The sequence below is a fragment of the Dipodomys merriami genome, unplaced genomic scaffold (genome assembly GCF_024711535.1).
Source record: "Dipodomys merriami isolate MVZ:Mamm:240054 unplaced genomic scaffold, mDipMer1.0.p SCAF_22, whole genome shotgun sequence".
Taxonomy (NCBI): domain Eukaryota; kingdom Metazoa; phylum Chordata; class Mammalia; order Rodentia; family Heteromyidae; genus Dipodomys; species Dipodomys merriami.
Window position 1 is genome coordinate 14,219,507 of NW_027203604.1, and position 27,459 is coordinate 14,246,965.

Consider the following 27,459-nt stretch of genomic DNA (forward strand, 5'->3'; position numbering starts at 1 on the left):
GAGCCATCTTCCCAGCCCTCTTTGTATTGTCTTTTGCATTACTATAGGTCTTTGTAATTGCTAGGAGAGCACTCTACCCCTTTACCCCTTAAGCCACACCCCCAAATCCTTTTTTACATTGTTTTGAACTTAGGTCTGGTGTTCCTCCCCCAGGACAGTCTGGGCTGTGGTCCTTTTAGTGCATCCCATTTAGCTGGGATGACAAGCATGAGCCACCATGCCCTGTTGGTTGATTGAGATGTTATCACTACCAGTGTTGTCATGGCTCGGATGGCCAGTGTGGACCCAGCCATGACAATCTCATGCAGGCTTGCTGATTGCAGATGCAGGAGGCACAGGAGACTCTGATGGCACATGTGCTGGGCACGCTGGAAGAAGACTCCATGATGACCCGGCTGACATCCTGCCACATCGTTAACACCTTTCTAAAGACCTCTGGGGATGCGATGGATCCAGATAAATCCCTCAAGGTCTATCCTGGTAGGATGCTTGCTTATGATAGCAGGTGTTTATGTTTGTGTCTGACACTGAATTTTATAGGAAAAAAAAAGGATAAAGAAATTTGTGTGTGTGCACACATGTACAGGTTTGCATGTGTGTGCACATCAGTCCTGGGGCTTGAACTCAGGGCCTGGCTGCTGTTCCTGACCTCTGTTATTCAAGGATTGCACTCTAGCACTTGAGCCACAGCTCCACTCAGGGATGGTAGGTCTGCCAAGCCCACAGGGATGACTGCTGAGCCCTTAGTGTACCCTGGGGCCCTAGGGCAAGAACTCCCCCATGTGTGGGTTCAGTCCCACTAATGGGTGCTCACGCATGAGATGCCTACCCTGGATCTCACGCTTGGCCTGGCCTCGCCTTCCAGAGCTCCTGAAGCGCCTGGACGATGTCTCTAATGATGTGAGGATGGCAGCTGCCTCCGCCTTGCTCACCTGGCTGAAGTGTGTGCAGAGCTCCGAAGCAAAGGCCTACTATCAGAGCAACATCCAGTACCTGTACCGGGAGCTGCTTGTGCACCTGGACGACCCTGAGAGTGTCATCCAGGATGCAGTTCTAGGTGAGTCTTGTGATGCTCAGTGCATCTTGCCAACCCGGGAGCTTTCCCAGGGAGTGTCTGCAGTCACCAGAGGTAAAGAGATGAAGGCACCTGCCTGGGTGCATCATCACCCTTGCTTCCTTGGCTCCAGCTCTGCTGGAGAAGAGAAGCATGGCATGGTTCCCACTTGCCCTATAGTAAAATTGATTCCCAGACAGATCTCCAAATGCCCCATCCTGGGCCATGAGGACCCCCTGAAGGTTTCTCCCCATGATGCCAGCTGCTCACAGGGCTGTCGTCGGCTTCTGCCACTTTGAGGCTTTCCTGTTTTGCAGAGGTCCTCAAGGAGGGCAGCGTCCTGTTCCCGGAGCTCCTGGTACGGGAGACAGAGGCTGTGATCCACAAGCACCGCTCAACAGCTTACTGTGAGCAGCTCCTGCAGCACGTGCAGGCCACAGCTGCAGTGACCCTGTGACTGCTTTTGGGGTACCCTGGCCTGTGGAGGGCCTGTCAGCCCCACTTCACCACAGCCGGGGAAGTGCATCATGGTGTAGGCTCTGCTCCTCATAGACAGTGCCCAGGGGCTGCAGCTGATGCCACTGGGGTAAATGTCTGCACCTCGCTGCTGGCTGCTGCCCACCCAGAAGGTGAAATGTTTCCCTGCTCAGGACAGCAGAGCTGGGCACCATCGCAGGGAGCCCACACCTCGCCCCACCCGGCAATGGCAGATGCCAGGTCCTGCTCTCTTCCACACCCAAGTGCCTGAAACACCCTCCAAGTGAAGTGTGACACTGTGAGCCACCGTTCATGCCATCACCATGGAACAGGCTATGTTCCCAGCAGATACTAACATGTATTTTTTTGTCTTTATAGAATTAAATTATTTATTTGTTTTTTTGTTTTTTTTTTGTCGGCCGTGGGGCTTGAACTCTGGGCCTGGGCGCTGTCCCTCTGCTCTTCAGCTCAAGGCGAGCGCTCTACCACTTGAGCTACAGCGCCACTTCCGGTTTTCTGGTGGTTTATTGGAGATAGGAGTCTCACGGTCTCTCCTGCCCGGGCTGGCTTTGAACCGCGATCCTCAGATCTCAGCCTCCTGAGTAGCTAGGATTACAGGCGTGAGCCACCAGCGCCCGGCTACAGAATTAAATTATTTATTATAGTTAATTGATACAGACTTTATTCATGAATGGACATTGTGGGAATTAGCTTCACAGTATCCAGCCCTGGGACACCAGGCTGTGCTCCCTGCATCATGCCAGCCCTGCTCTCTGCAATGTCCTTTCTGGACTCCAGGGGGCAGGAGTGCCATCTCACACAGGCTGGCCCCCAGGGCTTGCAGATTCACCACTCACATCTTAGATGGAGGGCTGTGGGTTGGGGAGAAATGACTGCAGGCCCTGCTCTCTCAAGTCCCCCTTCTTCTGCCTTTACCCAACTGCTAAAAGCTCTGCAGGGATTCAGGATACCTGCATTAGCGCTGGAAGACCCACCTCACTACAATGACACAACCAACAATACCACCACCACCAAGAACTTGGTAGTCAGGCACTGGTGGCTAATGTACACCTGTAATTCTAGCTACTCAGGAGACTGAGACCTGAGGATCACAGTTCAAAGCCAGCTGGGACAGGAAAGTCTGTGAGACTATCTCCAATTAACTATCAGAAAACTGAAAGTGGTTGTGGCTCAAGTGGTAGAGTGCTTGCCTAGAGCTGAAGAACTCAGGGACAGCACCAGGCCAGAGCTCAAGCCCCACAACTGGCCCTGTAGAGCAAAGGGAGTTTATTGCCAGTGTAGCTAACAAGGCCAGTTCTCTCACAGGAGAGGGAGAGATGGCACCTGTCTTTGTTCAAAGGCATCCTTATACCGTCCCAGGACTAGAGGTGGGAGGTGAAGATAGCACATAGGCTGGGTGCTGAGTTTAGGTCTGGGCAGAGAGGAATGGAGATGATTCAGGAGAAATTAGCAGGAGCTCTGGGAAGAGATCTTTTCTTTGTGAAGAGCAAGATAGAGTTCAGCTCTGGGTGCAGGGCATTCCACTGATGCATCTGAGGACTAGAGATGTGCTAAGGCTTAGGCTGGGGATTGTAAAGCCCCAAGTAGAAGAGGACAGACTAACACTGGGGATTCCTGCAAATGCTTGGAATCCACAGAAATTCACTCAGCTCGTCAGCAAATGTTGATGGAGCCCTCTGTGCCAGATACCAGGTGTCAGAGAAAAACTTGTGGGTATGGCTCCTGAAATCTACCTGAGTGGCAGCCCCAGACCATCCTAAGCATACAGGTGGGTGAGTTGTAATGGCTTTACCACCCTCATTGCAGCATCACCCACACACAGGCCACTTAAACCCATTTACCATCAACCCCTCTCCCATCGCCAACTCCAGGCACCTACTTCCTGTCTCCATCACTTTCCAAATCTATCTTGTCCAACCGGAGTGGTGCCACATGTGGCCTCATGTGTATGACTTCTTACTTGGCATAGAGTCCATTCATTTGGCCAAGTGTTAGTGGTCTCTCTACAGAGCTCTGTGAATCATACAGTCTCACCTCCCCTGTAACCATTCACCTACTTAGTTGTTGATAGGACTAAGTTTGCACTCAGGACCTGACATGTGCTAGTGGCACTTGCTTGTGATCCTAGCTCCTATGGAGCTAGACATAGAAGCACTGTGGTCTGAGGCCAGCCCTAGGGAAAACAAACAAGATGCTATCCAAAAACTAAAGCCCAAAAGGGCTGGGAGTATGGCTAAGTGAAAGTACCTGCCTGGTAAGGTTGAGGCCCTGGGTCCAAATTCTGGTGCTGAAAAGTAAATAAATAGCCAGGCACTGGTGGTTCATACCTGTAATCCTAACTTCTGAAGAGGTTGAGATATAAGGATCACAGTTGGAAACCAGCCTCCTCAGAAAAGTATGTGTGACTCTTAATCTCCAGTTAACTACCAAAAAGCTGGAGGTAGAGGTGTAGCTCAACTGGCAGAGTGCCATCCTTGATTAAAAGAGTGTGAGGGGGCTGGGAAGGTGGCTCAGTGGTAGATTGCTTGCCTCACGTGCATGAGGCCTTGAGTTTGACTCCTCAGCACCACATTAGCAGAAAAAGCTGGAAGTGGTGTTGTGGCTCAAGTGGTAGAGTGCTAGCCTTGAGCTGAAGAGCTGAGGGACAGCGCCCAGCCCAGAGTTCAGGCCCCACAACTGACAAAAAAAAGTGAGACACTCACTTCAACCCAAAGTCAACAAGAAAGGGAGTTGAGCGTTGTTGACGATTATGAGGTTGGCATCTTCCTACAACTCATGCTTCCTACACACTGGCCCTCACCTGGAATCTGGATGACGTTCACTCAGGGCATAGCAACTCCCTAGCCTGTGGGCACGGTGTGACAGTGACTCCAAGCCTCTCCACAGACAGGTGCATCTCCAGGGGCTCACCAAGAACAATTCAGGGTATGAGTCACAGCACTACTGACTGAGCTCACCCAGCTGTCCCCCACTTTGATCTGTACTCTTGCGGCCAGCAACACTTGGCCTGGAGCAGCTGCCCTTAACAAGGACAGGTGAAGCTCATGTCAGGAGACCACATTTCAGAACAGTCTGTTTCAGATCGGCTTGGTTACCATAGGCAGCCGCCAAAAGAGGATATTATTTCTGTTACCACCCAGTTGGCTATGGGTTTTTGCTCTAGTTACAAATTGTGAGACAGCTGCCAGTAGCTCACACCTATAATCCTGCTCAAGAGGCTGACATCTGAGGATCAAGGTTCAAAGTCAGCCTGGGCAGGAAAGTCTCGGTGACTCTTATCTCCAGTTAACCACAAAAAGCTAGAAGTAGAGCTCTGGCACAAGTGGTAGAGAGCTGGCCTTGAGCACAAGCTCAATAGTGCTCAGGTCTAGAGTTTAAACCCCAGGAATAGGAGGGGAAAAACAAAAACAAAAAAAAAACTCCAAGCGGGTATGTGGCAAGATGTATGTGGCATGAAGGATTATGTTTGCACCAGTCATAGTACAGTCCTTCATGTAAAGGAAACATTTAGGCCAATCACAACACAGCCCCTCATGCAAATGAAGTACTACATTTGTATCCGTCACAGGCCTTCTAGGCACTAGGGGAAGTGCATCCCCTCTGGCCTGGCTAGAAATGACTGCAGTGAGGGAGGTCATCTAGAGCTCACTTACCCTTTGCTTAAGAGTGATGTTCCAGGGCTAGTACAGATCATATAAACTAGTCAGGGCTGGGACGTCTTTAGCCCTTCAGTTGTGGTATAGTTTCCTTGCAGCACCTGGGTGTTCTCAAAAGCCAGAGTGAGCCACCAATACCTAGCTACTGGGGTTTGAGAACTGGGCATTGTGCTTGCTAAGCAAATGCTCCACTACTTGTGCCATGCCTCCAGCTCTTTAACACTCTTTCAGATAGGTCTTATAGATAGATCATTTTCCAGATAACTTCTTGTTTATTGCCCATTCTTGAAGCCAAATCCTTTTACAGGCTTCCTACCTAGGAGGGATTACAAGCTCAAACACCTCACCCAGTTTGTTGGTTGAGATAGGAATTTGATAACATTTCACTTTGGCAGCTCAGTCTTTCCAATTTCCAACACCCAAGTAGCTAGGCATAACAGGAATGAGGCTCCACTTCTGCACTTCTGGTCTAAGTGCCTTGAATTTTAATGTCTCATAACTAGATACTCTTTGACCCAAAATTTTCCCTTGAAATTTTGAAGACACAGCTGTATTGTATTGCTTTGGGAAGTTTAATAGTTGTAGTAGTTTTTTTTTTTTTTTGGGTCCAGTCGTGGGGCCTGAACTCTGGGCCTGGGTGCTGTCCCTCAGCTCAGCAGCTCAAGGCGAGCACTCTACCACTTGAGTCACAGCGCCACTTCCGGCTTTTTTCTTATGTGGTGCTGAGGAATCGAACCCAGGGCCTCAAGCATGCAAGGCAAGTGCTCTACCACTGAGCCACCTTCCCAGCCCAGTTGTAGTTTAGTAGGAGGCTCTGTGCTTTCACTCTTTCCTTTGAAGTTTGAACTCTGAGCCTAAAGCCCTTGCTTGACTTGTTCACTCATGTATGATGCTCTGTCACTTGAGCCACACCTCCATCCCAGCTTTTTTTCTTTTTTTTTTTTTTTTTTTGGTTGGTCATGAGGCTTGAACTCTAGGCCTGGGCGCTGTCCCTCAGCTCTTCAGCTTTACCACTTAAAGCCACAGCACCACTTCCAGTTTTCTGGTGGTTAACTGGAGATCAGAGTCTCACCAAGTTTCTTGCCCAGGCTGGCTTTGATCTGTGATCCTCAGATCTCAGCCTCCTGAGTAGCTAGGATTACAGGCGAGAACAACTGGTACCCAGCCCAGCTTTTACTTTGCCAGTCCAGGGGCTTGAACTTAGAGCCTGAGCACTGTCCCTGAGCTGCTTTTGTTCAAGGCTATCACTTTACCACTTGAACCACAGCACTACTTCTAGCCTGTTCTGTATATGTGATACTGAGGAATTGAACCCAGGGCTTCTTGCATGTTAGGCAAACAGTCTACCACTAAGCCATATTCCCAGCCCCCAGCTTGCTGTGTGTGTGTGTGTCTGTGTCTGTGTGTGTGTCTGTGTGTGTGTGTGTGTGTCTGTGTGTGTGTGTATGCGTGTGCGCACACACGCCAGTCCTGGGGCTTGGGCCTGGGCCCTGTCCCTGAGCTTCTTTTAAGCTCCAGGTTAGGGCTCTACCACTTGAGCCACAGTGCCACTTCTGGCTTTTTCTGTTTATGTAAGGAATCAAACCCAGGGCTTCATGCAAGCACTCTACCACTAAGTCACATTCTCAGCCAATCCCAACTTTTTGCTGATTGATTAGAAGACAGGTTCTCTTAAAATTTTCCTGTCCAGGCTGGCTTTGAGCCACCATCCTCAGAACTCAGCCCTCTTGGGTAGTTAAGATTATAGGTGTAAGCCACCAGTGCCCTCACAACCTTTTCTTTATTCTTGCCACTGTAATTTCTCTAGTGAGTCCACATGGGCTCTGCCCTTCAATCAGAAAGGTTGATTCCATTTTGATTCTGCAGGGTTTCCTCTCTGTTCCTCTTTGTGGAGTTTCTTCCTGTATCTAATCTTGAAATTCTAGACTAATCTTTACATCTTCGATCAACTCTTGTCTTCCTCCTTTTCTTGTCATTTTGTTTTTCTGTGTCTTCTGTGGGGATATTTTTCTTTTCAGCCCCAACAGTAAACTTTCTGCTACTTTAAAAAAAATTAGATTTGGGCTGGGAAGGTGGCTCAGTGGTAGAGCACTTGCTTTGCATGCATGAGGCCCTGGGTTCGATTCCTCAGCACCACATAAGCAGGGGAATAAAAAGCAGGAAGTGGCACTGTGGCTCAAGTGGTAGAGTGTTAGCCTTGAGCTGAAGAGTTGAGGGACAGTGCCCAGGCCCAGAGTTCAGGTCCCACGACCAGACCCCCCCCAAAAAAATTGTATTTGGGGGCTGGGAAGGTGCCTCAGTGGTAGAGTGTTTGTCTTGCATGCGAGGCCCTGGGTTTGATTCCTCAGCACCACATAAGCATGAAAAGCTGGAAGTGGCGCTGGGGCCCAAGTGGTAGAGTGCTAGCCTTGAGCTGAAGAGGACAGAGATAGTGCCCAGGCCCAGAGTTCAGGCCCCACAACCAATAAAAAAGATAAATAAAAAACAATAAAAAAAAAAAAAAGGGGGGCTGGGAAGGTGGCTCAGTGGTAGAGCACTTGCCTTGCATGCATGAGGCCCTGGGTTCGATTCCTCAGCACTACATAAGCAAAAAAAGAAAAAAGCCGGAAGTAGCACTGTGGCTCAAGTGGTAGAGTGCTAGCCTTGAGCTGAATAGCTGAGGGACAGCGCCCAGGCCCAGCGTTTGGGCCCTACAACGGGACCCAAAACAAAAAACAAACAAACAAAATAATAAAAAACTATATTTGGGGTGGAACCCAGGATCTTGAGCAGGTGCTCTATCACTTGAATTGCATTCCCAGGGCTTTTTTGCTTTATGTTTCAGATAGACTTTACTTTTTTTTTTTTTTTTTGGTGGGTCGTGGGGCCTGAACTCTGGGCCTAGGCACTGTCCCTCGTTCTTCAACTCAAGGCTAGCATTCTACCGTGTGAGCCACAGTGCCACTTCCAGCTTTTTCTGCTTATGTGGTGCTAAGGAATCGAACCCAGGGCCTCAGGCATGCAATGCAAGCACTCTACCACTGAGCTACCTTCCCAGCCCCTAGACTTTATTACCTCAGACCAAGATTATCCTATTTATGTTTTCCTAATGAAAACACCCACTCCAGAAGATCACATGGACACAGTCATGTAGAACAAAGGGGTTTATTGTCAGCAGGGCTGACAAGGCCACCTCTCTCACAAGAGAGGAAGAAATGGCACCTGTCCTTATTCAGGGGCATCCTTATATAGTTCCAGGACTAGAGGTGGGAAGTACTCCACACATACGCAGCTGGTCACTGAAGACAGCACGTAGGCAGGACAGAATTTAGGTTTCTGGGCAGAGAGTGGGAATCCAGACCCATCAGATACAATGTGGAGAAAGGAAAAACGGTCAGGAGCACTGTGGAGAGTTCTCCATTCTTTGTGAAGGGCAGGATGGAGTTCAGGTCTGGGTGGAGGGTGTTTTGCTTATGCAGCTGGGGGCTAGAGATACATGCTGAGAGCCTAAGATGGAGACTATGCAGCTCCAAATGGAAGAGGACATACTAACACTTAATAGCTAGGGTTATAGGCATTTACCACCCTTCATACTCTGTTTTTTCTTTGGGTCCTGGGGACTTGAACTCAGGGCCTGAGCACAGTCCTTGCGCTTTTTTGCTCAAAGCTAGCACTCTCCCACTTGAACTACAGCTGCACTTGCAGCTTTTTGAATCATTTATTAAAAATAAGAGTTATACAGACTTTCTTGCTTGGTCTGTGTTCAAACCATGATCCTCATATCTCAGCCTCCTAAGTAGCTCCTGTAAGATGTGGTCTTATTCAGCTGGCTTTGACTTTGCCTCCTAAATAGCTGGGATTAAAGATGTGTGCTACCTTGCTCCAATTTTAGTTTTTAAAATTTGTGTGTGTGAGTGTGTGTGACAGAGAGAGGGGGGCGAGGGAGTGAGAGAGAAATAGAGAGGCCTTATTGCTGCCTCTTAGCTTTTCTGTTTGAGGCTACCAGTTGAGCCACATTTCCAGCTTTTTGCTGGTTACACTGGAGATAAGGATCTTTTGGATTTGTCTTCTTGGGCTGGCTTGGCATAGTGGTTCTCAGATTTCGGCCTCCTGAGTAGCTAGGATTACAGGTGTGAACCACCATTGTAAGGTAAGTCTCTTTTTCTTTAGATCAACTCTATTCATATTAATTTTCATACAGTGAAATTGATCCACGTTACATGTGCATTTTGATTATTTTTGGCAAGTATATACAGTTATGCAATCAAACCAAAGGTTTTGTTTTTGTTTTTGTTTTTAGAGCTTCCACTCTCAGCCCAAACTCAGGGCAAATCACCAACAAGTAACTCAAATCTGTAATATTAGCTACTCAAGAGGCTGGGATCTGAGGATCATTGTTTGCAGTTTGAGGTCTGCAGGATAGAAAAGTACAAGAGACTCTCACCTCCAATTAACTACCATAAAAGCTGGAAATGGAACTGTAGTGTAAGTGTAGAGTACTAGTCTTAAGCAAAAGCAGCAAAAGCAGCTCAGTACAGTGTCCAAACCCTGAGTTCAAGCCCTAGAAAACACACACACACACCAACCTTGTACCTTTTGTCATGTCCTCATACTGAGCCTGCCCTTCATGCTGTCACCTTCCTTTCTCCTGAGTCTTACCAACGTTGCTTCATGCTTTTTTTTTTTTTTTTTTTTTGGTCGGCCGTGGGGCTTGAACTCTGGGCCTGGGCGCTGTCCCTCAGCTCTTCAGCTCAAGGCAAGCGCTCTACCACTTGAGCTACAGCGCCACTTCCGGTTTTCTGGTGGTTTATTGGAGATAGGAGTCTCACGGTCTCTCCTGCCCGGGCTGGCTTTGAACCGCGATCCTCAGATCTCAGCCTCCTAAGTAGCTAGGATTACAGGCGTGAGCCACCAGCGCCTGGTTGCTTCATGCTTTTCTACACCATTACATTTTTTTGTTGTTGTTGGTTGTGGGGCTTGAACTCTGGGCCTGGGCGCTGTTCCTGTGCTCTTCAGCTCAAGGCGAGCGCTCTACTGCTTGAGCCACAGCACCACTTCCGGTTTTCTAGTGGTTTATTGGAGATAAGAGTCTCACAGACTTTCCTGCCTGGGCTGGCTTTGAACTGTGATCCTCAGATCTCAGCCTCCTGAGTAGCTAGGATTACAGGCATGAGCCACCAGTGCTCAGCTACCATTACATTTTTATGGCAATGTGGTATACATTGAATGGATACACCACAATTTTTTTGTCCATTCACCTAGATGACGGATGCTTACGTTTTCCAATTCCATTTTGAATAATATTACTATAAGCATTTGAGTATAAGTCTAGGGTGGATGTTTAATACTTGGGCCAAATCTAGGATTAGAACTCCTGCAGGACAAAATAAGCCTACATTTAACTGTAATAAAGTACACCCCCGTGCATCAGATCATCACAAGACTTTCTCACAGAGATGCTGCTATCGCTGCTATGGTGCGAGAAGAACATCTTTTTGTTGTTGCTGTTGGTCATGGGCCTGAACTCTGGACCTGGGCACTATCCCTCAGCTCTTCAGCTCAAGGCTAGCACTCTACTACTTGAGCCACAGCACCACTTCCAGATTTTTCTGATTATGTGGTGCTGAGGAATCGAACCCAGGGCACTGTACCACTAAGCCACCTTTCCAGCCCCAAGAAGAATATCTTTTCTATCCAAGTAGTTTTCTTCCTTTCTGTTGAGAGAATTGTTTTTCTAAAGGGTTCCTGCTTTGGCCATGAGGCTTGACCCTGGTTAATTACATTTTAGTTGCTTATATCAGTTTCCTGAGCACTTAAAACATCCTGTTAGAAGCTCAGTGATTTTTAATTACATCCTGCTAAGCCACATCCTTTTGAACATTGTGAACCTGAATTCAGTCAGTGTGAGAGGAGGGCAGGGCCTGCTGGCTTAGGGATAAAAAGGGAGCTGCACGCCTGCTCTATGTGCTTGCTTGGCCAGAGTTTTAGCCCACAGTTCACCCTTCTACAGAAATAAACTTTGCCTTGCCTAGTTCCTTTTGAGTTGGTGTCCTTTTTCCTATGTGACACCCAACATCCTGAGCTACTTTTTTTTTTTTTTGGCCAGTTCTGGGGCTTGAAAATGCCCATACACTGTCCCTGAACCTCTTGTGCTCAAGGCTAGCACTCTACCACTTGAGCCACAGCGCTACTTCTGGCTTTTTCCTCTTTATATGGTACTGAGGAATCTAACCCAGGGCTTCATGCATGCTAGGCAAGCACTTCTTCACTAAGCCATACTACCAGCCTGTACTGTTAATCTTTTTTTTTCTTTTTTTGTCAGTTGTGAGGCTTGAACTTTGGGCCTGGGCGCTATCCCTCAGCTCTTCAGCTAAAGGCAAGTGCTCTACTATTTGAGCCACAGCGCCACTTCTGGTTTTCTGGTGGTTTATTGGTGATAAGAGTCTCACAGACTTTCCTGCCTGGGCAGGCTTTGAACCATAATCCTAGATCTCAGCCTCCAGAGTAGGTAGGATTACATGTGTGAGCTACCAACACTCAGTTCCTCTCAAAGTCTTTTAATCGTCACTTTCTGTAAACAGATCCTACCAAACTAGCGAGTTGTGAGCAGATTGTGAACCTGAGCTGGGCCAGTCCAAGTAGAGGAGGACTATTGCATTAAGAATAAATAGGGGGACTTCTCAAATGAAGAAATAAAAATGGCAAAGAAACACATGAGGAAATGTTCATCATCCCTGGTGGTGAAGGAAATGCAAATAAAGACAACCCTGAGATACCACCTTACCTCCGTCAGAATGTCCCACATCCACAAATCAGCCAACGACAAATGCTGGAGGGGATGTGGAGAACAAGGAACGCTACTACACTGCTGGTGGGAATGTACACTTATACAACCACTTTGGAAAGCAGTCTGGAGGGTCCTTAGAAAGCTAAAGATTGACCTCCCTTACGACCCAGTCATACCACTTCTAGGCATCTACCCTGAACAACAGGAACCAATATACAAGGACACGTGCACCTCCATGTTTATTGCAGCACTGTTCGCAATAGCTAGGATATGGAAACAACCTAGATGCCCCACCACAGATGAATGGATCCAAAAATTGTGGTACCTATACACAATGGAATATTATGCAGCCATTAGAAATGACAAAATAATGGCATTTGCAGGGAAATGGATGGAGCTAGAAGGAATCATGTTGAGCGAGGTAAGCCAAGAACGAAGAGACAAACTGTACATGGTCTCCCTGATAAGTGGATGCTAAATCCAAAATGTTAGGTGATATGACAAAACTAACAGGACTTAAGAAACAAAGAACTCCCACTCATCTGGGTGAACCACTACCAAATATCCCCATGCTGCTGATCACATATATGGTATATAACATGTGAGCACCATTATATATTAGACTGTGATAGACAATTTGCTCCAGGAAAGTTAGAATGAACTTGTGACTTTAAATGAGCATCATTATTCCACAATACTGTGAATTTCCAGAAATTATGTAATCACTTAATCACAATCAAAAAAAAAAAAAAAAGAACCTCGGGGAAGGGAGGGAGGGAGGGGATGGTAGGGGGAAAACAATGGAGGGGGTAACAATGTTCAAGAGGAAGTGTACTCATTACCTCACTCATGTAACTGTAATCCTCTGTATAGTATCTTTACAATAAAAAAATTAAAAAAAAAAAAGAATAAATAGGGAGCAGCCTGCCTGCAATGTGTGCTTGCTTGCCAAATTTTTTGATTGATGTAAGTAAATCTGCAGAAGTAAATTTTTCCTTGCCAAGTTCCTATCCTATCAAATTGGAGTCCTTAATCCTATGGAACACCCAACAATCCAAGCCATTTCTAACACTTAGTGTTTCCTTACTTAGGGACAAGGGATTGTCTTGGATCTCCCACGTGACTTGGTTTCTTGCATAGCCTCTGGTGAGCAGACGCTGACAAGGAGCTAGCTCTATGTCCCAGTAGAGTCCCCCAGGCTTCCAGATTTGAAAGCTGTGGACTAGGTAGGTGTTAGGGGAAGGAGACACCCGGCATCACCCAGAAGGGAGTTACCAGCCTCTGGCAAAGGCCTTTTTTTCTAGAGTAGAAGATTCTGGCTCTTAGGCCAAGGCAACATTCTAGTTGCCAGTTGCTCTTGCTCCCCTGGGTATGTATGGGGCAAAGCAGTTGCTCCAGCCCTGAATCTCTGGCTTTCCAGACCTGCCCTGGGCCTTGAGCCTGGGGACATGCTGCCTCTGCAGTCTCTGGCCACCTATTTTGAGCCATGTGTCCTCCACTTCCCTTCCCCCCCTCATATTCAATAGCTTTCACCTTGTCTAAATTTGTCTATGCCTCTGTCCGAGGCTTCCATCTCCCCCACCCCTCCACCTACTTTCTTCCGCCTGTACTCCTAATGAACAAGACCCAAAGGAGAAGCAGGGACCAGCCTGGACTACTCTTGAGCTGAGCTCTGATCTAGATCTATAGAAAGATGAGATTGTCCACGTGCTGCCAGTTAGAAAAGCAGATTTAGTCATGTCTGCAGTATGCACCAGAATACACATAACACCTATGTTCTTGGAAAAGGTGTAGGATGGTCACTAAAAATATTGAAGAACCAGGCATTGGTGACTCACACCTGTAATCCTAGCTACTCAGGAGGCTGAGATCTGATTCCAACTTTCAATTTTCTCTGTGCTTTAAAATCATTTTCTCTGAACATTTAGCTCACCATGACCTCCAATATGCTTCTGAAAGTTTAAAAACAGCTATTCTGGACAAGGATAGCCCACGCGATGCATTTATAGATGCAAAGGACTTGATTATCAAACAGTTGGCCAGCCAAAATAAGCTGTAGACACAAGTGGACAGGCATTTTTTGAGAGCCGGAAACTTATTCCCACGTCTAAAAGCCTAGGGCTGCTGGTAAGTGTGGGTGCTTTGCAGGAGTGAAGCTGGGTCACCTAGAGAGGGTAACACATTTGGCTGTGTTGCCTTCACTATCTGCATGAAGAAGAGTATATGCAAAGGGCTGGGGAGTTTCCAGAGAAGGAAACAGTGTGAAGATGTCCTGCTACGTTGCTGGCCAGAAAGAAGCATGCCACTGTGGGTTTTTTGGTTTTAGTTTATCATGCAGATACAGGGACTTGAACTCTGAACCTCTCATGCTCCTCTCTGCTCAAGGCTAGTGCTCTTTCATTTTAAGCTACTTGTCCACTTCCAGCTTTTTGATGTTAATTGGAGATGAATCTCACAGACTTTACTGTGGGGCTCGCTTTAAAAACAATCCTCAGAACTCAAGCTTTTTTTTTTTTTTGTCGGTCGTGGGGCTTGAACTCTGGGCCTGGGCGCTGTCCCTCAGCTCTTCAGCTCAAGGCGAGCACTCTACCACTTGAGCTACAGCACCACTTCCGGTTTTCTGGTGGTTTTTATTGGAGATAGGAGTCTCACGGTCTCTCTTGCCCGGGCTGGCTTTGAACCTCGATCCTCAGGTCTCAGCCTCCTAAGTAGCTAGGATTACAGGCGTGAGCCACCAGCGCCCGGCCAGAACTCAAGCTTTTTGAATAGCTAGGCTTGTGCCTATTAAGGGGATGTTTATCTGTAGTCTCAGCTCTCAAAGTGGCCTTAGGCAGAAGGGCTGTGGTTTGAAGCTGGCCCCCGGCAAAAGTGGAGACCCTATCTAAGAAATAAAGTGACAGAGAGCTGGAGTCTCACACATCAAATCCTAGATACTCAGGTGGCTGAGGTCAGAGAATCTTGTTTTTGAAGCTAGCCCTAGGAGATTCTTATCTCCGGTTAACCAGTAAAAGGCCACTAGTGGAACTGTAGCCCAAGTGGTAGAGTGCCAGCCTTAATTGAAAAAGCTAAAGGACAGTGCTCAGGACCTGAGTTCAAGCCCCAATACTAACACAAAAGAAAAAGGAGGAGGGGGCAGGTGGAAGAAAAGAAGAGGAGAAGGGGGAAAAAGGTTAAAAAAAAGGGGGGGCTAGGAATGTGGCTTAGTGGTAGAGTTCTTGCTTAGCATGCATGAATCTAGGTTCAATTCCTCAGTACCACATAAAGAGAAAAAGCCAGAATTGCCGCTGTGGCTCAAGTGGTAGAGTGCTAGCCTAGAGCAAAAGTGTCCAGGCCTTGAGTTCAAACCCCATGACAGGCAAAAAAAAAGAAGAAGAAGAAGAAGAAAAAGAAGGAAGACAGGAGGAGGAAACAAACAACTAGCACTGACAGTGTATGTGTGATGTGGTTGATGGAAAGGCTGGCAGAGATTGGCTCAGCTCTGTGACTTGTTCCTGTCATCCCTCTGGGAAGACTCACCCCTCACCCCCCCCACATACTCCATGCCCTACATAGCCACAGGGCACTGCCAGTGGAAACCACTTCCCTCCAAGTACTTTCCCTGCCCAGAACAGGAGCCAGAAGCTAATCACAGGGAGACGTAGACCCAGCATATGGACAAGTCAAATCATTTCCTTAGGAGAAAGGGATTTCCTGAAGCTGGAGGAGGCCCCTAGGAATTTTCCATGGGAATTTTCCTTCTCCAACTCTCTACAAGCCCTGCCTTTTGACTGTCCTGCCACACCCACTACACACCAATTGAGAGGGCTTCAAGCCTTCACTTTGGCTTAGGTTTCTTAGCCAGTCCTCTTCCCCTGGGTGAAGTCTGGTTCTGTTTACAACTGAAAGACCAAGCCTATTTTTCCTTTTTCTTTTTTTTTTGGGGGGGGGGGGGGGAGGAGGAGGTTGGTCGTGGGGCTTGAACTCTGGGCCTGGGAGCTGTCTCTGAGGTCTTCAGCTCAACGCGAGCACTCTACCACTTGAGCCACAGCACCTGTTTTCTGGTGGTTAATTGGAGATAAGTCTGTGAAAGACTTTCCTGCCTGGGCTGGCTCTGAACTGCGATCCTCAGATCTCAGCCTCCTGAGTAGCTAAGATTACAAACGTGAGCCACCGGCGCCTGGCGCCCAGCCTGCTACTTATTTTGATGTGTCAGTTCACAGAGAAACCTACTCAGATCTCTCTCCTGGGAGTCTAGCAGAACACTATCCAGCTGTCTAATCCCAGGCCACGTGCCTCATCTTCCTTTAGACAGGATTCTATCATGACCCCCTGACTCAGTTTCCCTTGATGAGAGACAGCACTGGCTATGCTACTTGGATTGCTAAGCAGCGTAGGGAAGGTAGAATGGGTTCAGGGACACAGGGTATATATTACCTCACCTACAGCTTTCAGGGTCTTGTTTTTGTTTTTTTTGGTGCCAGTACCAAGGCTTGAACTCAGGTCCTGACTACTGTCCCTTAGCTTTTTCAATCAAGGCTGGGGTTGTATTCCTTGAACCTCAGCTGTACTTGCAGTTGTTTGGTAGTTTATTGGAGATAAAAGTCTCACAGAGGGCTGGGAAGGTGGCTCAGGGGTAAAGTGCTTGCCTTGCATGCATGAGGCCCTGGGTTCGAGTCCTCACCACATAAGCAGAAAAAGCTGGAAGTGGCACTGTGGCTCAAGTGGTAGAGCCCTAGCCTTGAGCTGAAGAGCTCAGGGACAGCACCCAGGCCGGGAGTTCAGGCCCCACCACTGACCAAAAAAAGAAGAAAAAAAGTCTCACAGATTTTCTTGCGCAGGCTGTCTTTGAACCATGATCCTCAGAACTCAGCCTCCTGAAAATCCTAGAATAGCTAGGATTACAGGTATGAACAACCAGTGTTCCCAGCTCTATATCTTTCTTTGATGTGAGGTTGTACACTTACCCTGGGAAATGAAGGCCAACCCAGAGTCCTCGACTCTCTGCGATCATACCCTCCATCTTCCCTCCCTAACTTCTTTTTTGTGTCAGTACAGGGGCTTGAACTCAAAGTCTCATGCTCCTATTCAGCTCTCTTGGTCATAGCGGGCACACTACCACTTGAGCCATGCCTCCACTCCAGCATTTTGCTGGTTAATTGGAGATCGAGTCTAAAGGACTTTTCTTCCTTGTGCTGTCTTCACACCATAATATTCAGATCTCAGCCTCCTGAGTAGTTAGGAGTTAGAGGTGTGAGCCACTGCACCCAACTCCATCTTCTTATTCCCATTTTTTCACAGTGTGCCCCACAGACCAAGTACTTAAGGGGTGCTACACTTGCTTCTAAAATGGACAAGGTGGTGGCCAGCACTGTCAGGATGAGATCGTAGTACTGAATGTTCCGTGGGGACAGTTAGGGAGGGTGCAACTGCCTGCCATAAATTTCCTCAAGCAGAATGGACTGAGTAGCAGCTCTGATTCAGGCTTGGACCAGCAACAGATGGATCAGCTACGCAAATGCACTATTTTAAAAAGCCAAAGTGTGTGTATCCAAACAATAATTAAGAAAAAAAAGTCCACAAACACCTGCCTTTCCGTTTATAAGAGGCTTCATTCAGAACAGCTCAAATGCAAACAACCTGGCAGTCAGTCCTTCAGCTGTTCCTCTGCTCAGCAAACCAGGGCCCTTGGATCCTGTAGAGCCAGGCAATGGCCCCATGGGGTTTCACAGACACTGACACAGATTCCCTGACAGCAGACCTGGGCATTTGCCACAGAGACCCAGTGACTAAGAAGCCTTAAATATCTACTCTCTGGTCCTCATATAAAAACAAACAACAACAACAACAAAAGTGGGCTGGGAATGTTTCTTAGTGGTAGAGTGCTTGCCTAGCATGCATAAAGCCCTAGGTTTGATTCCTCAGGACCACATAAGTAGAAAGAGCAAGAAGTAGTGCAGTGGCTCAAGTGGTAGAGTGCTAGCCTTGAGCAAAAGCAGCTCAGGGACAGTGCCCAGTCCCCAAATTCAAGCCCCAAGACTGGCAAAGAAAAACCAAAAACACCTTTCACAGACTCCTCAACTAGTGAAAAGAACAGACCAACAGATTGTGAAACACTCACATGGGGGGGTTGGGAGGGGGAGGAGTACAACTACATGCAACAGACTGAACCTCAAAAGTTGCAGCAAGCCAGACCACCAGTGGCTGATGCCTGTATTCCTAGCTATTCATCTACTCAGGGAAACCCACCCCGGCCTCTCTCCTGGGAGTCTAGCAGAACAGTATCCAACTGTGTCTAATCCCAGGCCACGTGCCTCATCTTCCTCTAGATCCCCTAACTCAGTTTTCCTTGATGAGAGACAGCGTTGGCTATGCTGCTTGGATTGCTAGGCCTGTATTCCTATCTACTCAGGAGGCTGAGATCTGAAGATCTCGGTTCGAAGCTAGCCTGGGCAGGGAAGTTTGTGAGATTCTTCTCTCCAATTAGCCAGCAAAAAGCCATAAATGGAGGTATAGCTCAAGTGGTAGAGTGCCAGCCTTGAGTGGTCAAAGCTAAGGGCAGGGCCCTCCCCAGGGTCCTTCCCCGAGGTGTGGCCCCTCCCCGGGATGCCGCCCTGCCCGGATCTCCTCCCCAGATCTCCTCCCCGAAGCGACCGGGATGCGGTCCCCTCTCCAGACCTGACCCCAGTCCGAGGTGCCACCCCTCCCTCCCAGGGATGTGACCTCTCCCGGAGACGCAACTCCTCCCTCGTCTAGCGGCCGCTGGAGAGATGACCCCCGACGCCCGAGGCGCGTTGTCGCCTTCCCTAGGGCGCGGCCGCCCCACCTCGTGACGCAATCCCGGCCCCACCCTCTCCCTCCCAGCGCTCGTTCTCTCTGGCGCCCGCGGAGGAAATCCGTCTTTTTATTGGTTGAGAGCTTTAGGTATCTCGCTCGGCATTGGCGAGCGTCTATATTGTTTCCGCCCCCGGCCCCGGAGCGGCGCGTGATTGGCTAGCGGGCCCGGGGCCTCCGTACTCGGCCTGGGCGGCACGGATGAGGCCTGAGGCGGCGGCGCGAGGCAGGTGAGCACCGGCTGGAGAGTCGTGACCCAAGGCGGGGGTTGGGGAGTGGGGTGGGGAGGCTGGGGTCGTCCTTGGAGATCAGGTACGTCCCAGACGACGTGCCTAGCAGAGGGGACGGAGACCAGCCGCTCTTCGAGGCCGCTGGAGCTGCCAAAGGCCGCCGCCGCCCCCGACCCGCCTAGCACCCCTTTGGCAGCCAGGCCGCGGCGCCCTCCGGTGTCCCAGTCAATGCGCCTGTATCCAGGACCCCCAGCGCCCGTCTTCGAGTGTCCTAGTGCCCCCCCAGCACCGTCCCCCAGTGCCTCAAGTCTCCTAACTCCCGTCTCCGACCCCCCTGAGCCCGGTGCGCAGGCGCAGACCGCCCCGCAGGCGCGCCCTGCCTGCGCTCAGGTGCCCCAGGTGCCCGGCGAGGCGCAGGGCGGGGCGCTGGGGTGCGGGGACCCCAGCTGCGGGCCGGGGGCCGCGAGGCGTCCGCGGCCCAGCGTACCGGTTTGTCCCTGGCCCGCTCGGTTGCGCGGGTCCCGCTGCGGTTATAAAACTCACGGTGGTTACTTGGGAGCAGTGTTTTTGTTGTTGTTGTGTTGTTTTGTTTTTTTTACTCCATTTCTTTCCAGTTGTTTCTCCACCCGTCTCCTCCTCTTGCCCATGGCTTTCTGGCTGTCGCAGATCTGGTTGGTTTGGAAATGCCCCACTACGATTTGGGCACGAGTCTGATCTCATTTGCATTCTGTTCCACTTGCTGGGAAGGTGACACGCTTTTTCTTTTTCTTTTTTCCTCTCTGCGTTGTGTTGTATTTCAATTCGGCTACCACCTTTTAAATTTCCCCGAGGTTTTCCTTCTCTTTTTCCTCTTCCCCCCCCACCCCCCCTTCTCTTTTGAAACTTGGCCACGAGTCCTTACTCCTGGATGCTGCGGTCAGCTAAACTCTCATGTGTTTCTAATTCTAAGTCTGGTTGTCTGTTGGTCCTACAGCACCTGAGCTGCTGGGGGAAGAGGAATGTGTGTACCCTAGTTCAGGTGCTCTGCTTGCCTTGTGCCCGTGTAGCCTGGATCTCCATCACCTGTTGCTCTTGAAGAGCATTTGGGGGGGGTGTGTGTGTGTACATATGTACTCAGGGTCTGGGCACTGACCCTTAGCTTTTTCATTCAAGGCTGACACTTAAGCCACAACTCCACCTCCAGCATTTTGTGGGTTAATTAGATAGGACTCTCAAGGACTTTTCCAGCCAAGCTGGCTTTGAACTTCTATCCTCAGATCTAAGCCTCCTGAGTAGGATTATAAGTGTGAGGCACCAGCACCTGACTGCTGCTTTTTTTTGGGGGGGGGTCCAGTCATGGGGCCTGAACTCTGGACCTGGGCGCCGTCCCTCAGCTCTTCAGCTCAAGGCTAGCACTCTGCCACTTGAGCCACAGTGCCACTTCGGGCTTTTTTTGCTTATGTGGTGCTGAGGAATCAAATCCAGGACCTCATGCATGCAAGGCAGGTGCTCTACCACTGAGCCACCTAACTGCTGCTTTTTTGAGGTGGTGTTTTTTTGTGGTAAAATACACATAAAGTTGACTTGAGACCATTTTCAACTGTTGAGTGGATTCAGTACTTTCATGGTGTTGTGCAACTATCATCATTATCTAGTTCCCAAACTCATCACTCAGAACAGAAACCCACACCCACTCAGCAGGTCCTCCCCATTTTCCTTCCCCCACAATGGGATTATCCCCTCTTCTCCGCCCATGAACTTTTCCTCCTCTGAACATTTCATATTCATGGATAGTAGCTCTGGGTTTGGCTGCTTTCATGTAGTACAGTGTCCTCAAGTTCATGCTGTAGCGTGTAGCATGTGCCTGTGCTTGTTCTTTTGTGTGGTGTTGATGTGCCAGACTTTGCCAGTGCAAGCATCTGCCCCATGGGCTTTTTGGTACAAGTATTTGCTTGATCACCTGGAGTATAACCTCCTCCCACCCCCCCCCCCAAAAAAAAAAAAAATTAAACAACAGCAAAAAGCTTGTTGTCAGACGTAAGGATCTTTGGCCATGTTTGATGTTAAGCACTTATTTATTTTTAGAGTCCTGTGAATTTTTTTTTTGGGGGGGGAGGTTGGTGGTGGGGCTTGAACTCTGGGCCTGGGCACTGTCCCTCAGCTCTTCAGCTCAAGGCGAGCGCTCTACCGCTTGAGTCACAGCACCACTTCTGGTTTTCTAGTGGTTTATTGGAGATAAGAGTCTCATGAACTTTCCTGCCCAGGCTGGCTTTGAACCTCGATCCTCAGATCTCAGCCTCCTGAGTAGCCAGGATTACAGGCATGAGCCACCGGTACCCGGCGAGTCTTGTAATTTTATTGGTCTAAATATCTCATACTTGGCATAGCAGTACTGAGACATTCGGTGGCTAAGCAATGAGGGCTGTTTTCAGTGGATGCATTAGGGCCTCAGAAAGGCTGAGGTAAATAAGCTGGCTCTTCCACCTTCTGCCATGTACAGATACAAGACACTCATATTATTCCCAACACTAGGGAGGTGGGATGGGAAGATCACAAGTTCAAGATTAGCCTGGCTACATGATGAGTTCAAAGTCAGCCTTGAGTACATAGTGAGACCCTGTCAAAATGAATTTAAGGCTCCAGAGAGACATGGAGTAATTGTGACTTCCCAGTGAATAAGTCAGCTTCTGGTGTCCAGAGAGGCTAAGGTTCAGGCTGAGCAGATAGGAGTAGCCAGATAGGAGGCCCAAAAGTGGTTATAGAGTTAAAAGTAAGTGTTTACTGTAGAGTTCATTTGGGTATGCTGTGTGGTAGAGGGTTGGGGGCATTCCCTGGCATGTGGGAACTTGGTCCTTAAAATTTGAAATTAGTAGCTGTGATTCCTGTAACTTTGATTTTCCCACCATTCTGTTTTCATTGGATGTAAATTTGAGGATGGGCTTTTTTCCATAGAGAATGGCCATTGGGTTTTGATAGGGGGCATAGTGAATCTGTAGGTCACTATGGCCATCAAGATGCTTAGTCTTGAAATTTGTGGAAGTTTGCCTTTTTCACTTCTTGCAGCAGCTTTGTGGTGTTCAGTGTATAAGCCTTGTCTACTTGCTTTATTTTTTAACACTTTTTATTGTTGTCTTAAGTAGTTATACAAAGAAGTTCCCATTCTACAAAACAGTATATGAATATGGGTGTCTTAATAACATTGTCACCCCTGGCTCCTAACCCATCCTTTCTCACTTTTTTTTTAAAATTGAGATTAGGTGATTACATAAATTTCACATATTTCACAGTATTGTGGAATAGTGATACTTAAAGTTGCAAACACATTTTAACCTTCACAAGGTGAATTGTCATCAAGGTCTATACAGTTTGTGAATTCTATGAGCTTTGACAATACAATTATTTCTCCTACATCAGGTGGTGTTTACATTTTTGCTGGTCATGGAGCTTGAACTCAGCCTGAGCGTTGTCCCTCAGATCTTCAGCTCAAGGCTAGCACTCTACTACTTGAGCCACAATGCCACTTCCGGTTTTCTGGTGGTTTATTAGAGATAAGAGTTTCACAGCTTTTCCTGCCTTGGCTGGCTTTGAGCCTTAATCCTCAGATGTCAGCCTCCTTAGTAGTTAGGATTATAGGCATGAGCCACCGGTGCCCAGCTTTATTTGCTTTATTCTTTTTTTGGGGGGGGGTCAGTTTTGGGGCTTGAACTCTGGGCCTGTGCACTATCCCGCAACTCTTCAGCTCAAAGCTATCACTCTACCACTTGAGCCAAAGCACCACTTCTGGCTTTTTCTCTTTATGTGGTGCTGAGGAATGGAACCCGGGGACTCATGCATGCAAGGCAAGCAGTCTACAGTGAGCCATCCACCTTCCCAAGCCATTTACTTTATCCTCGAGGCTTCTTCTATTCCTTGATGCTATTGTAAGAGGAATTGTTATTCTTAATTCACTTTTAAATTCTTTGGGTCCTGTTCAGAGAAACAACTGGCTCTTGTGTGTTGGCCTTGTACTCTAACTTTGCTGCATTTGTTTAGTATCTAATAGGTCATTTCTGTGGGTTTTAGGTTTTCTGCATATGAGGTCATGTCATCCAAAGTCATTTTATTTCATTTCTTTTGATGTCTATGCCTTTTTATCCTTTTTCTTGAATAATTGCTATAGCTCAACCTTTCAAGACAAATGTCAGAACAGCAGTGTTAACTGGACATTCTTATCTTGTTCTTGGATCTTAGAGGAAGCTTTCATGGGATTGGCATGGATGCCCTGTCATGTTGCAGAAGTTCCCTTCTGTTTTGTTTGGTTTTGGTTTTCTGGTTAGCCTCCCTCCCTTCTTTTAGTGTGTGTGTGTGTGTGTGTGTATGTACCAATCTTGGGGCTTGAACTCAGGGCCTGAGCATCGTCCCTAATGCTTCTTTTTGCTCAAGGCTAGCACTCTACCACTTGAGCCACAGCACCACTTCCAGCTTTTTCTGTTTATATGGTACTGGGGAATGGAACCCAGGACTTCATGCATGCGAGGCAAACACTCTACCACTGAGTCACCTTCCCAGCCCTTTTTTTTTTTTTTTTTGGTCCTAGGGCTTGAACTCTGGGCCTTAGTGCTGTCTCTTCAGCTCAAGGCTAACGCTCTACCACTTGAGCTACAGCGCCACTTCTGGTTTTCTGGTGGTTTATTGGAGATAAGAGTTTCACCGACTTTCTTGCCCAGGCTGGCTTTGAACCATGATACTCAGATCTCAGCCTCCTGAGTAGCTAGGATTACAGGCATGAGCCACCGGTGCCCAGCTTTTTTTTTTTTTTTTTTTAAGACAAGGTCTTAGCCTAAGTATTAACCCAGGCTGACCTGGAACTTGGGATCCTCCCACTGCTGACTGGTTGAGTACTTTGTCATAATGGGATGTGGGCATTCTCCAGTGTGTTTTCTGCACCTATTGAGGTGATCAGGCATGCATGGTTTTGCCTAGGTGCATCTTCAGCAGACTACAAAGCTCCAGTTTTTCCTGTATTTCAGTTTTATCTCATAGCCCCACTTCCCTGGGGACAGTAGGTACCACCAGTTCTTCAGTCTTTGGGAATCCTTGGGCAAAAAAAAAAAAAGATGCTTGTCAGCACTCCCCACTGCAAGCTGATCGTGAGCTTTTCTACCTTTTACTCAGTTTTCTCTCATCTAACTTCTAACACTTTTTTGCTTTGGCTTTCTTTTTGTTCTTATGGATTTATCTTTTTTCAAAGGGACATCTGGAAGATACTAGATTCTGAGGTCTTGTTTAGCACAGCATTTAAACAATTTTTTTTACAATTATTATCTTTAAGTAGTTGTACAAAGAAGTTCCCATTCTACAAGGTGTCTGACAACATTGTCACTCATCGCTCCCAACTCATCCCTTCTCTAATTTTTTTTTTAAATTGAGATTAGGCAATTATATAAATTTCACATACTTCACAGTATTGTAGAATAGTGATATTTAAAGTCACAAACACATTTTAACCTTCACAAGGCACATTGTCATTATCATGGTCTGTAAAGTTCGTGAATTCTATGAGCTTTGACAATGCAAATTATTTTTTTCCACATCAGATGATGTTTACATTTCCCTTCCTTTTGCTTAGTGTAGGCTGTTCCCTCTTTCCCTCTCATTCCTCCTTCCCATCGCTGTCTTTGGGTTGCTTAGTTCTTTTTCTTTTATGTCCAGTGCAGCTGATGGGTCCCTTTGTTGTATATTGTTCCATTTCCCACTTACTCTGTGTCCTCCTCCTGTCTTCCCTCTGTTACATAGCACAGCATTTTAAACTGGAAATTCCTGGGTGACCTATTTTCAAAGAATGCCATTATTTAATGGAGCATGTTGTCAGCCCATAACCGTTGCCCCCTAGTCCTGAGTTTATGACAATCAAAAGGACTCTTCAGCCAGGCCCCAGTGGCTCTCATCTGTAATCCTAGCTACTGTGGAGGCTGAGAGCTGAGGAACATGGTTTAGAGTCAGCCCAGGCCGATGAATCTGAGACTTAACCTTCAATTAACCAGCAAAAAGCTAGAAGAAGAGGTGTGACTCAAGTGTTAGAGCAACCAGCCTTGAAGAAAAAAAATGAAAGGCCCTGAGTTTAAAACCCAGTGCACACAGACACATACAAAGGGAAAAAGAAAAAAGGCTTCTTCAATAATGGCACCCATTCTTAGCATTTTCAGCTTCTGTAAACAAAGCCAGTCTAACTGTGGTTGTGTCACAGTAAGTAGCTGCCCTCCATTTAGCCTGGCTTCTCTTATCTTACACCTTGACCAGTCCTAAAGGTGTCAGGGTGTGGTTCTAAGCCACTGCAGCCTCAGGCCTGGCAGTCTGGAGTAAGGAAGCTCCCTCTACACTGCTAAGTGCTGTGCTAGGAGCAGAGCCGGGAGGGTGGTCCTGCTATGGGCTGCCCATTGTTTACCTGCTGAGGATTGAACCCAGAACCTTCCTCCAGAGCCGCACCCCCAACCTTTTTGGTTTGTGCTTGAGCTGTCCTCTTGACTCTCAGGCAGGCCCTCCTGCTCTCTGAGAAACTGGTGACCACACGCTCTCATTCTCTTCTCCCCTTGCCCTAAGTTTGGAGCGCACTGAAATTTAGAATTGCTTACTCAGTTGATTTCCCAGAATCTGTGCATGCTGGCTCTGCATTTGAAGCCGATCATTTCCATTGGGCCAAAATAAGCCAGGAGGCAACAGATGAGAAAAATACAGCACATGATGTTGCAGCTTATAAAAGTGTGTATTTGTAATTATATGTTATAATTGGCTCTACTTCAGTAAACAACTTGTATAACTGGTCAGCCTCACAGCTTGCATTTGCCCTTTAGTCAGCAGACTGGTTAGGTGGGCTCTATGTGATTGCATAAGGGATGGCTGCTGTGGGGAATTTTAGTGTTGGAGTCAAGACCCCTGTGACAGTTGCTTTGACCTTTGTGCAGAGTCAAACTGCAGGCCGAAAGAGTGAGAGTGTATCTACTACCCCTGTGGTTCCCTGAAGGCAGTAAAAGGACCCTTGGGGGCAAAACAGCACCTTATCTGGCTGCCTAATCCTTCTGTTTAGTTTTGCTTATTTTGGAGGTACTGGGGTTTGAACTGAGTGCCTTGAGCTTATTTTTATTTTTTTTCCTCAGTACCAGGACTTGAACTCAAAGCTTTGAGTGTTCTGCTTATTTGCTCATCTGGATGGTCCTGTACCACTTGAGCCATGCCTTCTTCTGGCTAGTTTGGAGATGGAGTCTTTTTTTTTTCTTAATATATATTTTTTATTGTAAAGATACTGTACAGAGGGGTTGCAGTTACATGAGCAAGGTAATGAGTCCATTTCCTATCGAGCATTGTTATACCCTCCTTTATTTTTCCCCTACCATTCTCTTTTCCTTCCCACTTTCCCAACTCCTCCCTCCCTTCTCCCTCTGCCCCTCACAGGATGGAGTCTTATGGACATTTCTTTTTTTTTGGGGGGGGGGTCCAGTCGTGGGGCCTGAACTCTGGGCCTGGTTGCTGTCCCTCAGCTCTTCAGCTCAAGGCTAGCGCTCTACCACTTGAGCCACAGCGCCACTTTTGGCTTTTTTCTTTTCACTTATGTGGTGCTGAAGAATCGAACCCAGGGTCTCATGCATGCAAGGCAAGTGCTCTACCACTGAGCCACCTTCCCAGCCCCATCTTATGGACATTTCTGTGTGGCTTGACTTTAAACTGAAATCCCCAGATCTCAGCCTCTTGAGTATCTGCTATTACAGATGTGAGCCACCAGAGATGAGCTTATTTTGATTTTTATTTTGTTTTTTTTTTTGTTTCTGGTGCCTATCCTGGGGCTTGAACACAGGGTCTGGGCATTGTCCCTGAGCTGTGCTCAAGGCTAGTGCTCTATCACTTGAGCCACAGTTCTATTTCTGGCTTTTTGGTGATTAACTGTAGATAAGAGTCTTCAGGAATTTCCTGGCTTTGGACCTTGATTCTCCTAAGTAGCTAGGATTACTGTCATGAGCTACCAGCACCCAGCTTATTTTGACTTTTAATTGTAAAAGGAAGATGACTAGCATATGAAAAACATAGTGGGGCTGGGAAGGTGGCTCTGTGGTAAAGCGCTTGCCTTGCATGCCTGAGGCCCTGGGTTCAATTCCTCAGCACCACATAAGCAGAAAGAAAAAAGCCGGAAGTGGCGCTGTGGCTCAAGTGGTAGAGTGCTAGCCTTGAGCTGAAGAGCTGAGGGACAGTGCCCAGACCGAGTTAAGGCCCCACGACTGGACCCCCCCCCAAAAAAAAAGAAAAAGAAAAACATAGGTTAATGATTTCTTTGAAGCATGCTGCTTCAGTGTTAGACTGTGCTCACCTTTAACCGGGAGCCTCCTGGGAAGGAGGACACAGTGCAAGGCTGTGGGTGAGTTATAGCTGCAACAAAGCTGGCCCACTGCTTCTAGCTAGATGAGCCAAGTATAGGAAGAAGAGCAAACAGGACTTGGG

At 47.8% G+C, this 27,459-nt stretch overlaps 2 protein-coding genes across 2 annotated transcripts in view; both read left to right on the top strand.

Moving 5' to 3' along the window:
* The window catches only part of Dnaaf5 (dynein axonemal assembly factor 5), a 44,793-nt gene extending 42,864 nt beyond the window's left edge, over positions 1–1,929 (top strand). Inside the window, exons 11-13 of the mRNA XM_070033378.1 lie at positions 324–480; positions 866–1,057; positions 1,372–1,929. Coding sequence (XP_069889479.1) covers positions 324–480; positions 866–1,057; positions 1,372–1,511 — 489 coding nt within the window. The 3' untranslated portion in view covers positions 1,512–1,929. The remainder of the gene's footprint in view (positions 1–323; positions 481–865; positions 1,058–1,371) is intronic.
* Positions 1,930–18,932: 17,003 nt separating this feature from the next.
* Sun1 (Sad1 and UNC84 domain containing 1) overlaps positions 18,933–27,459 on the top strand; it is a 52,532-nt gene continuing 44,005 nt past the window's right edge. Inside the window, exon 1 of the mRNA XM_070033379.1 lies at positions 18,933–19,014. The gene's annotated coding sequence lies outside the window, so the exon portion shown is untranslated. The remainder of the gene's footprint in view (positions 19,015–27,459) is intronic.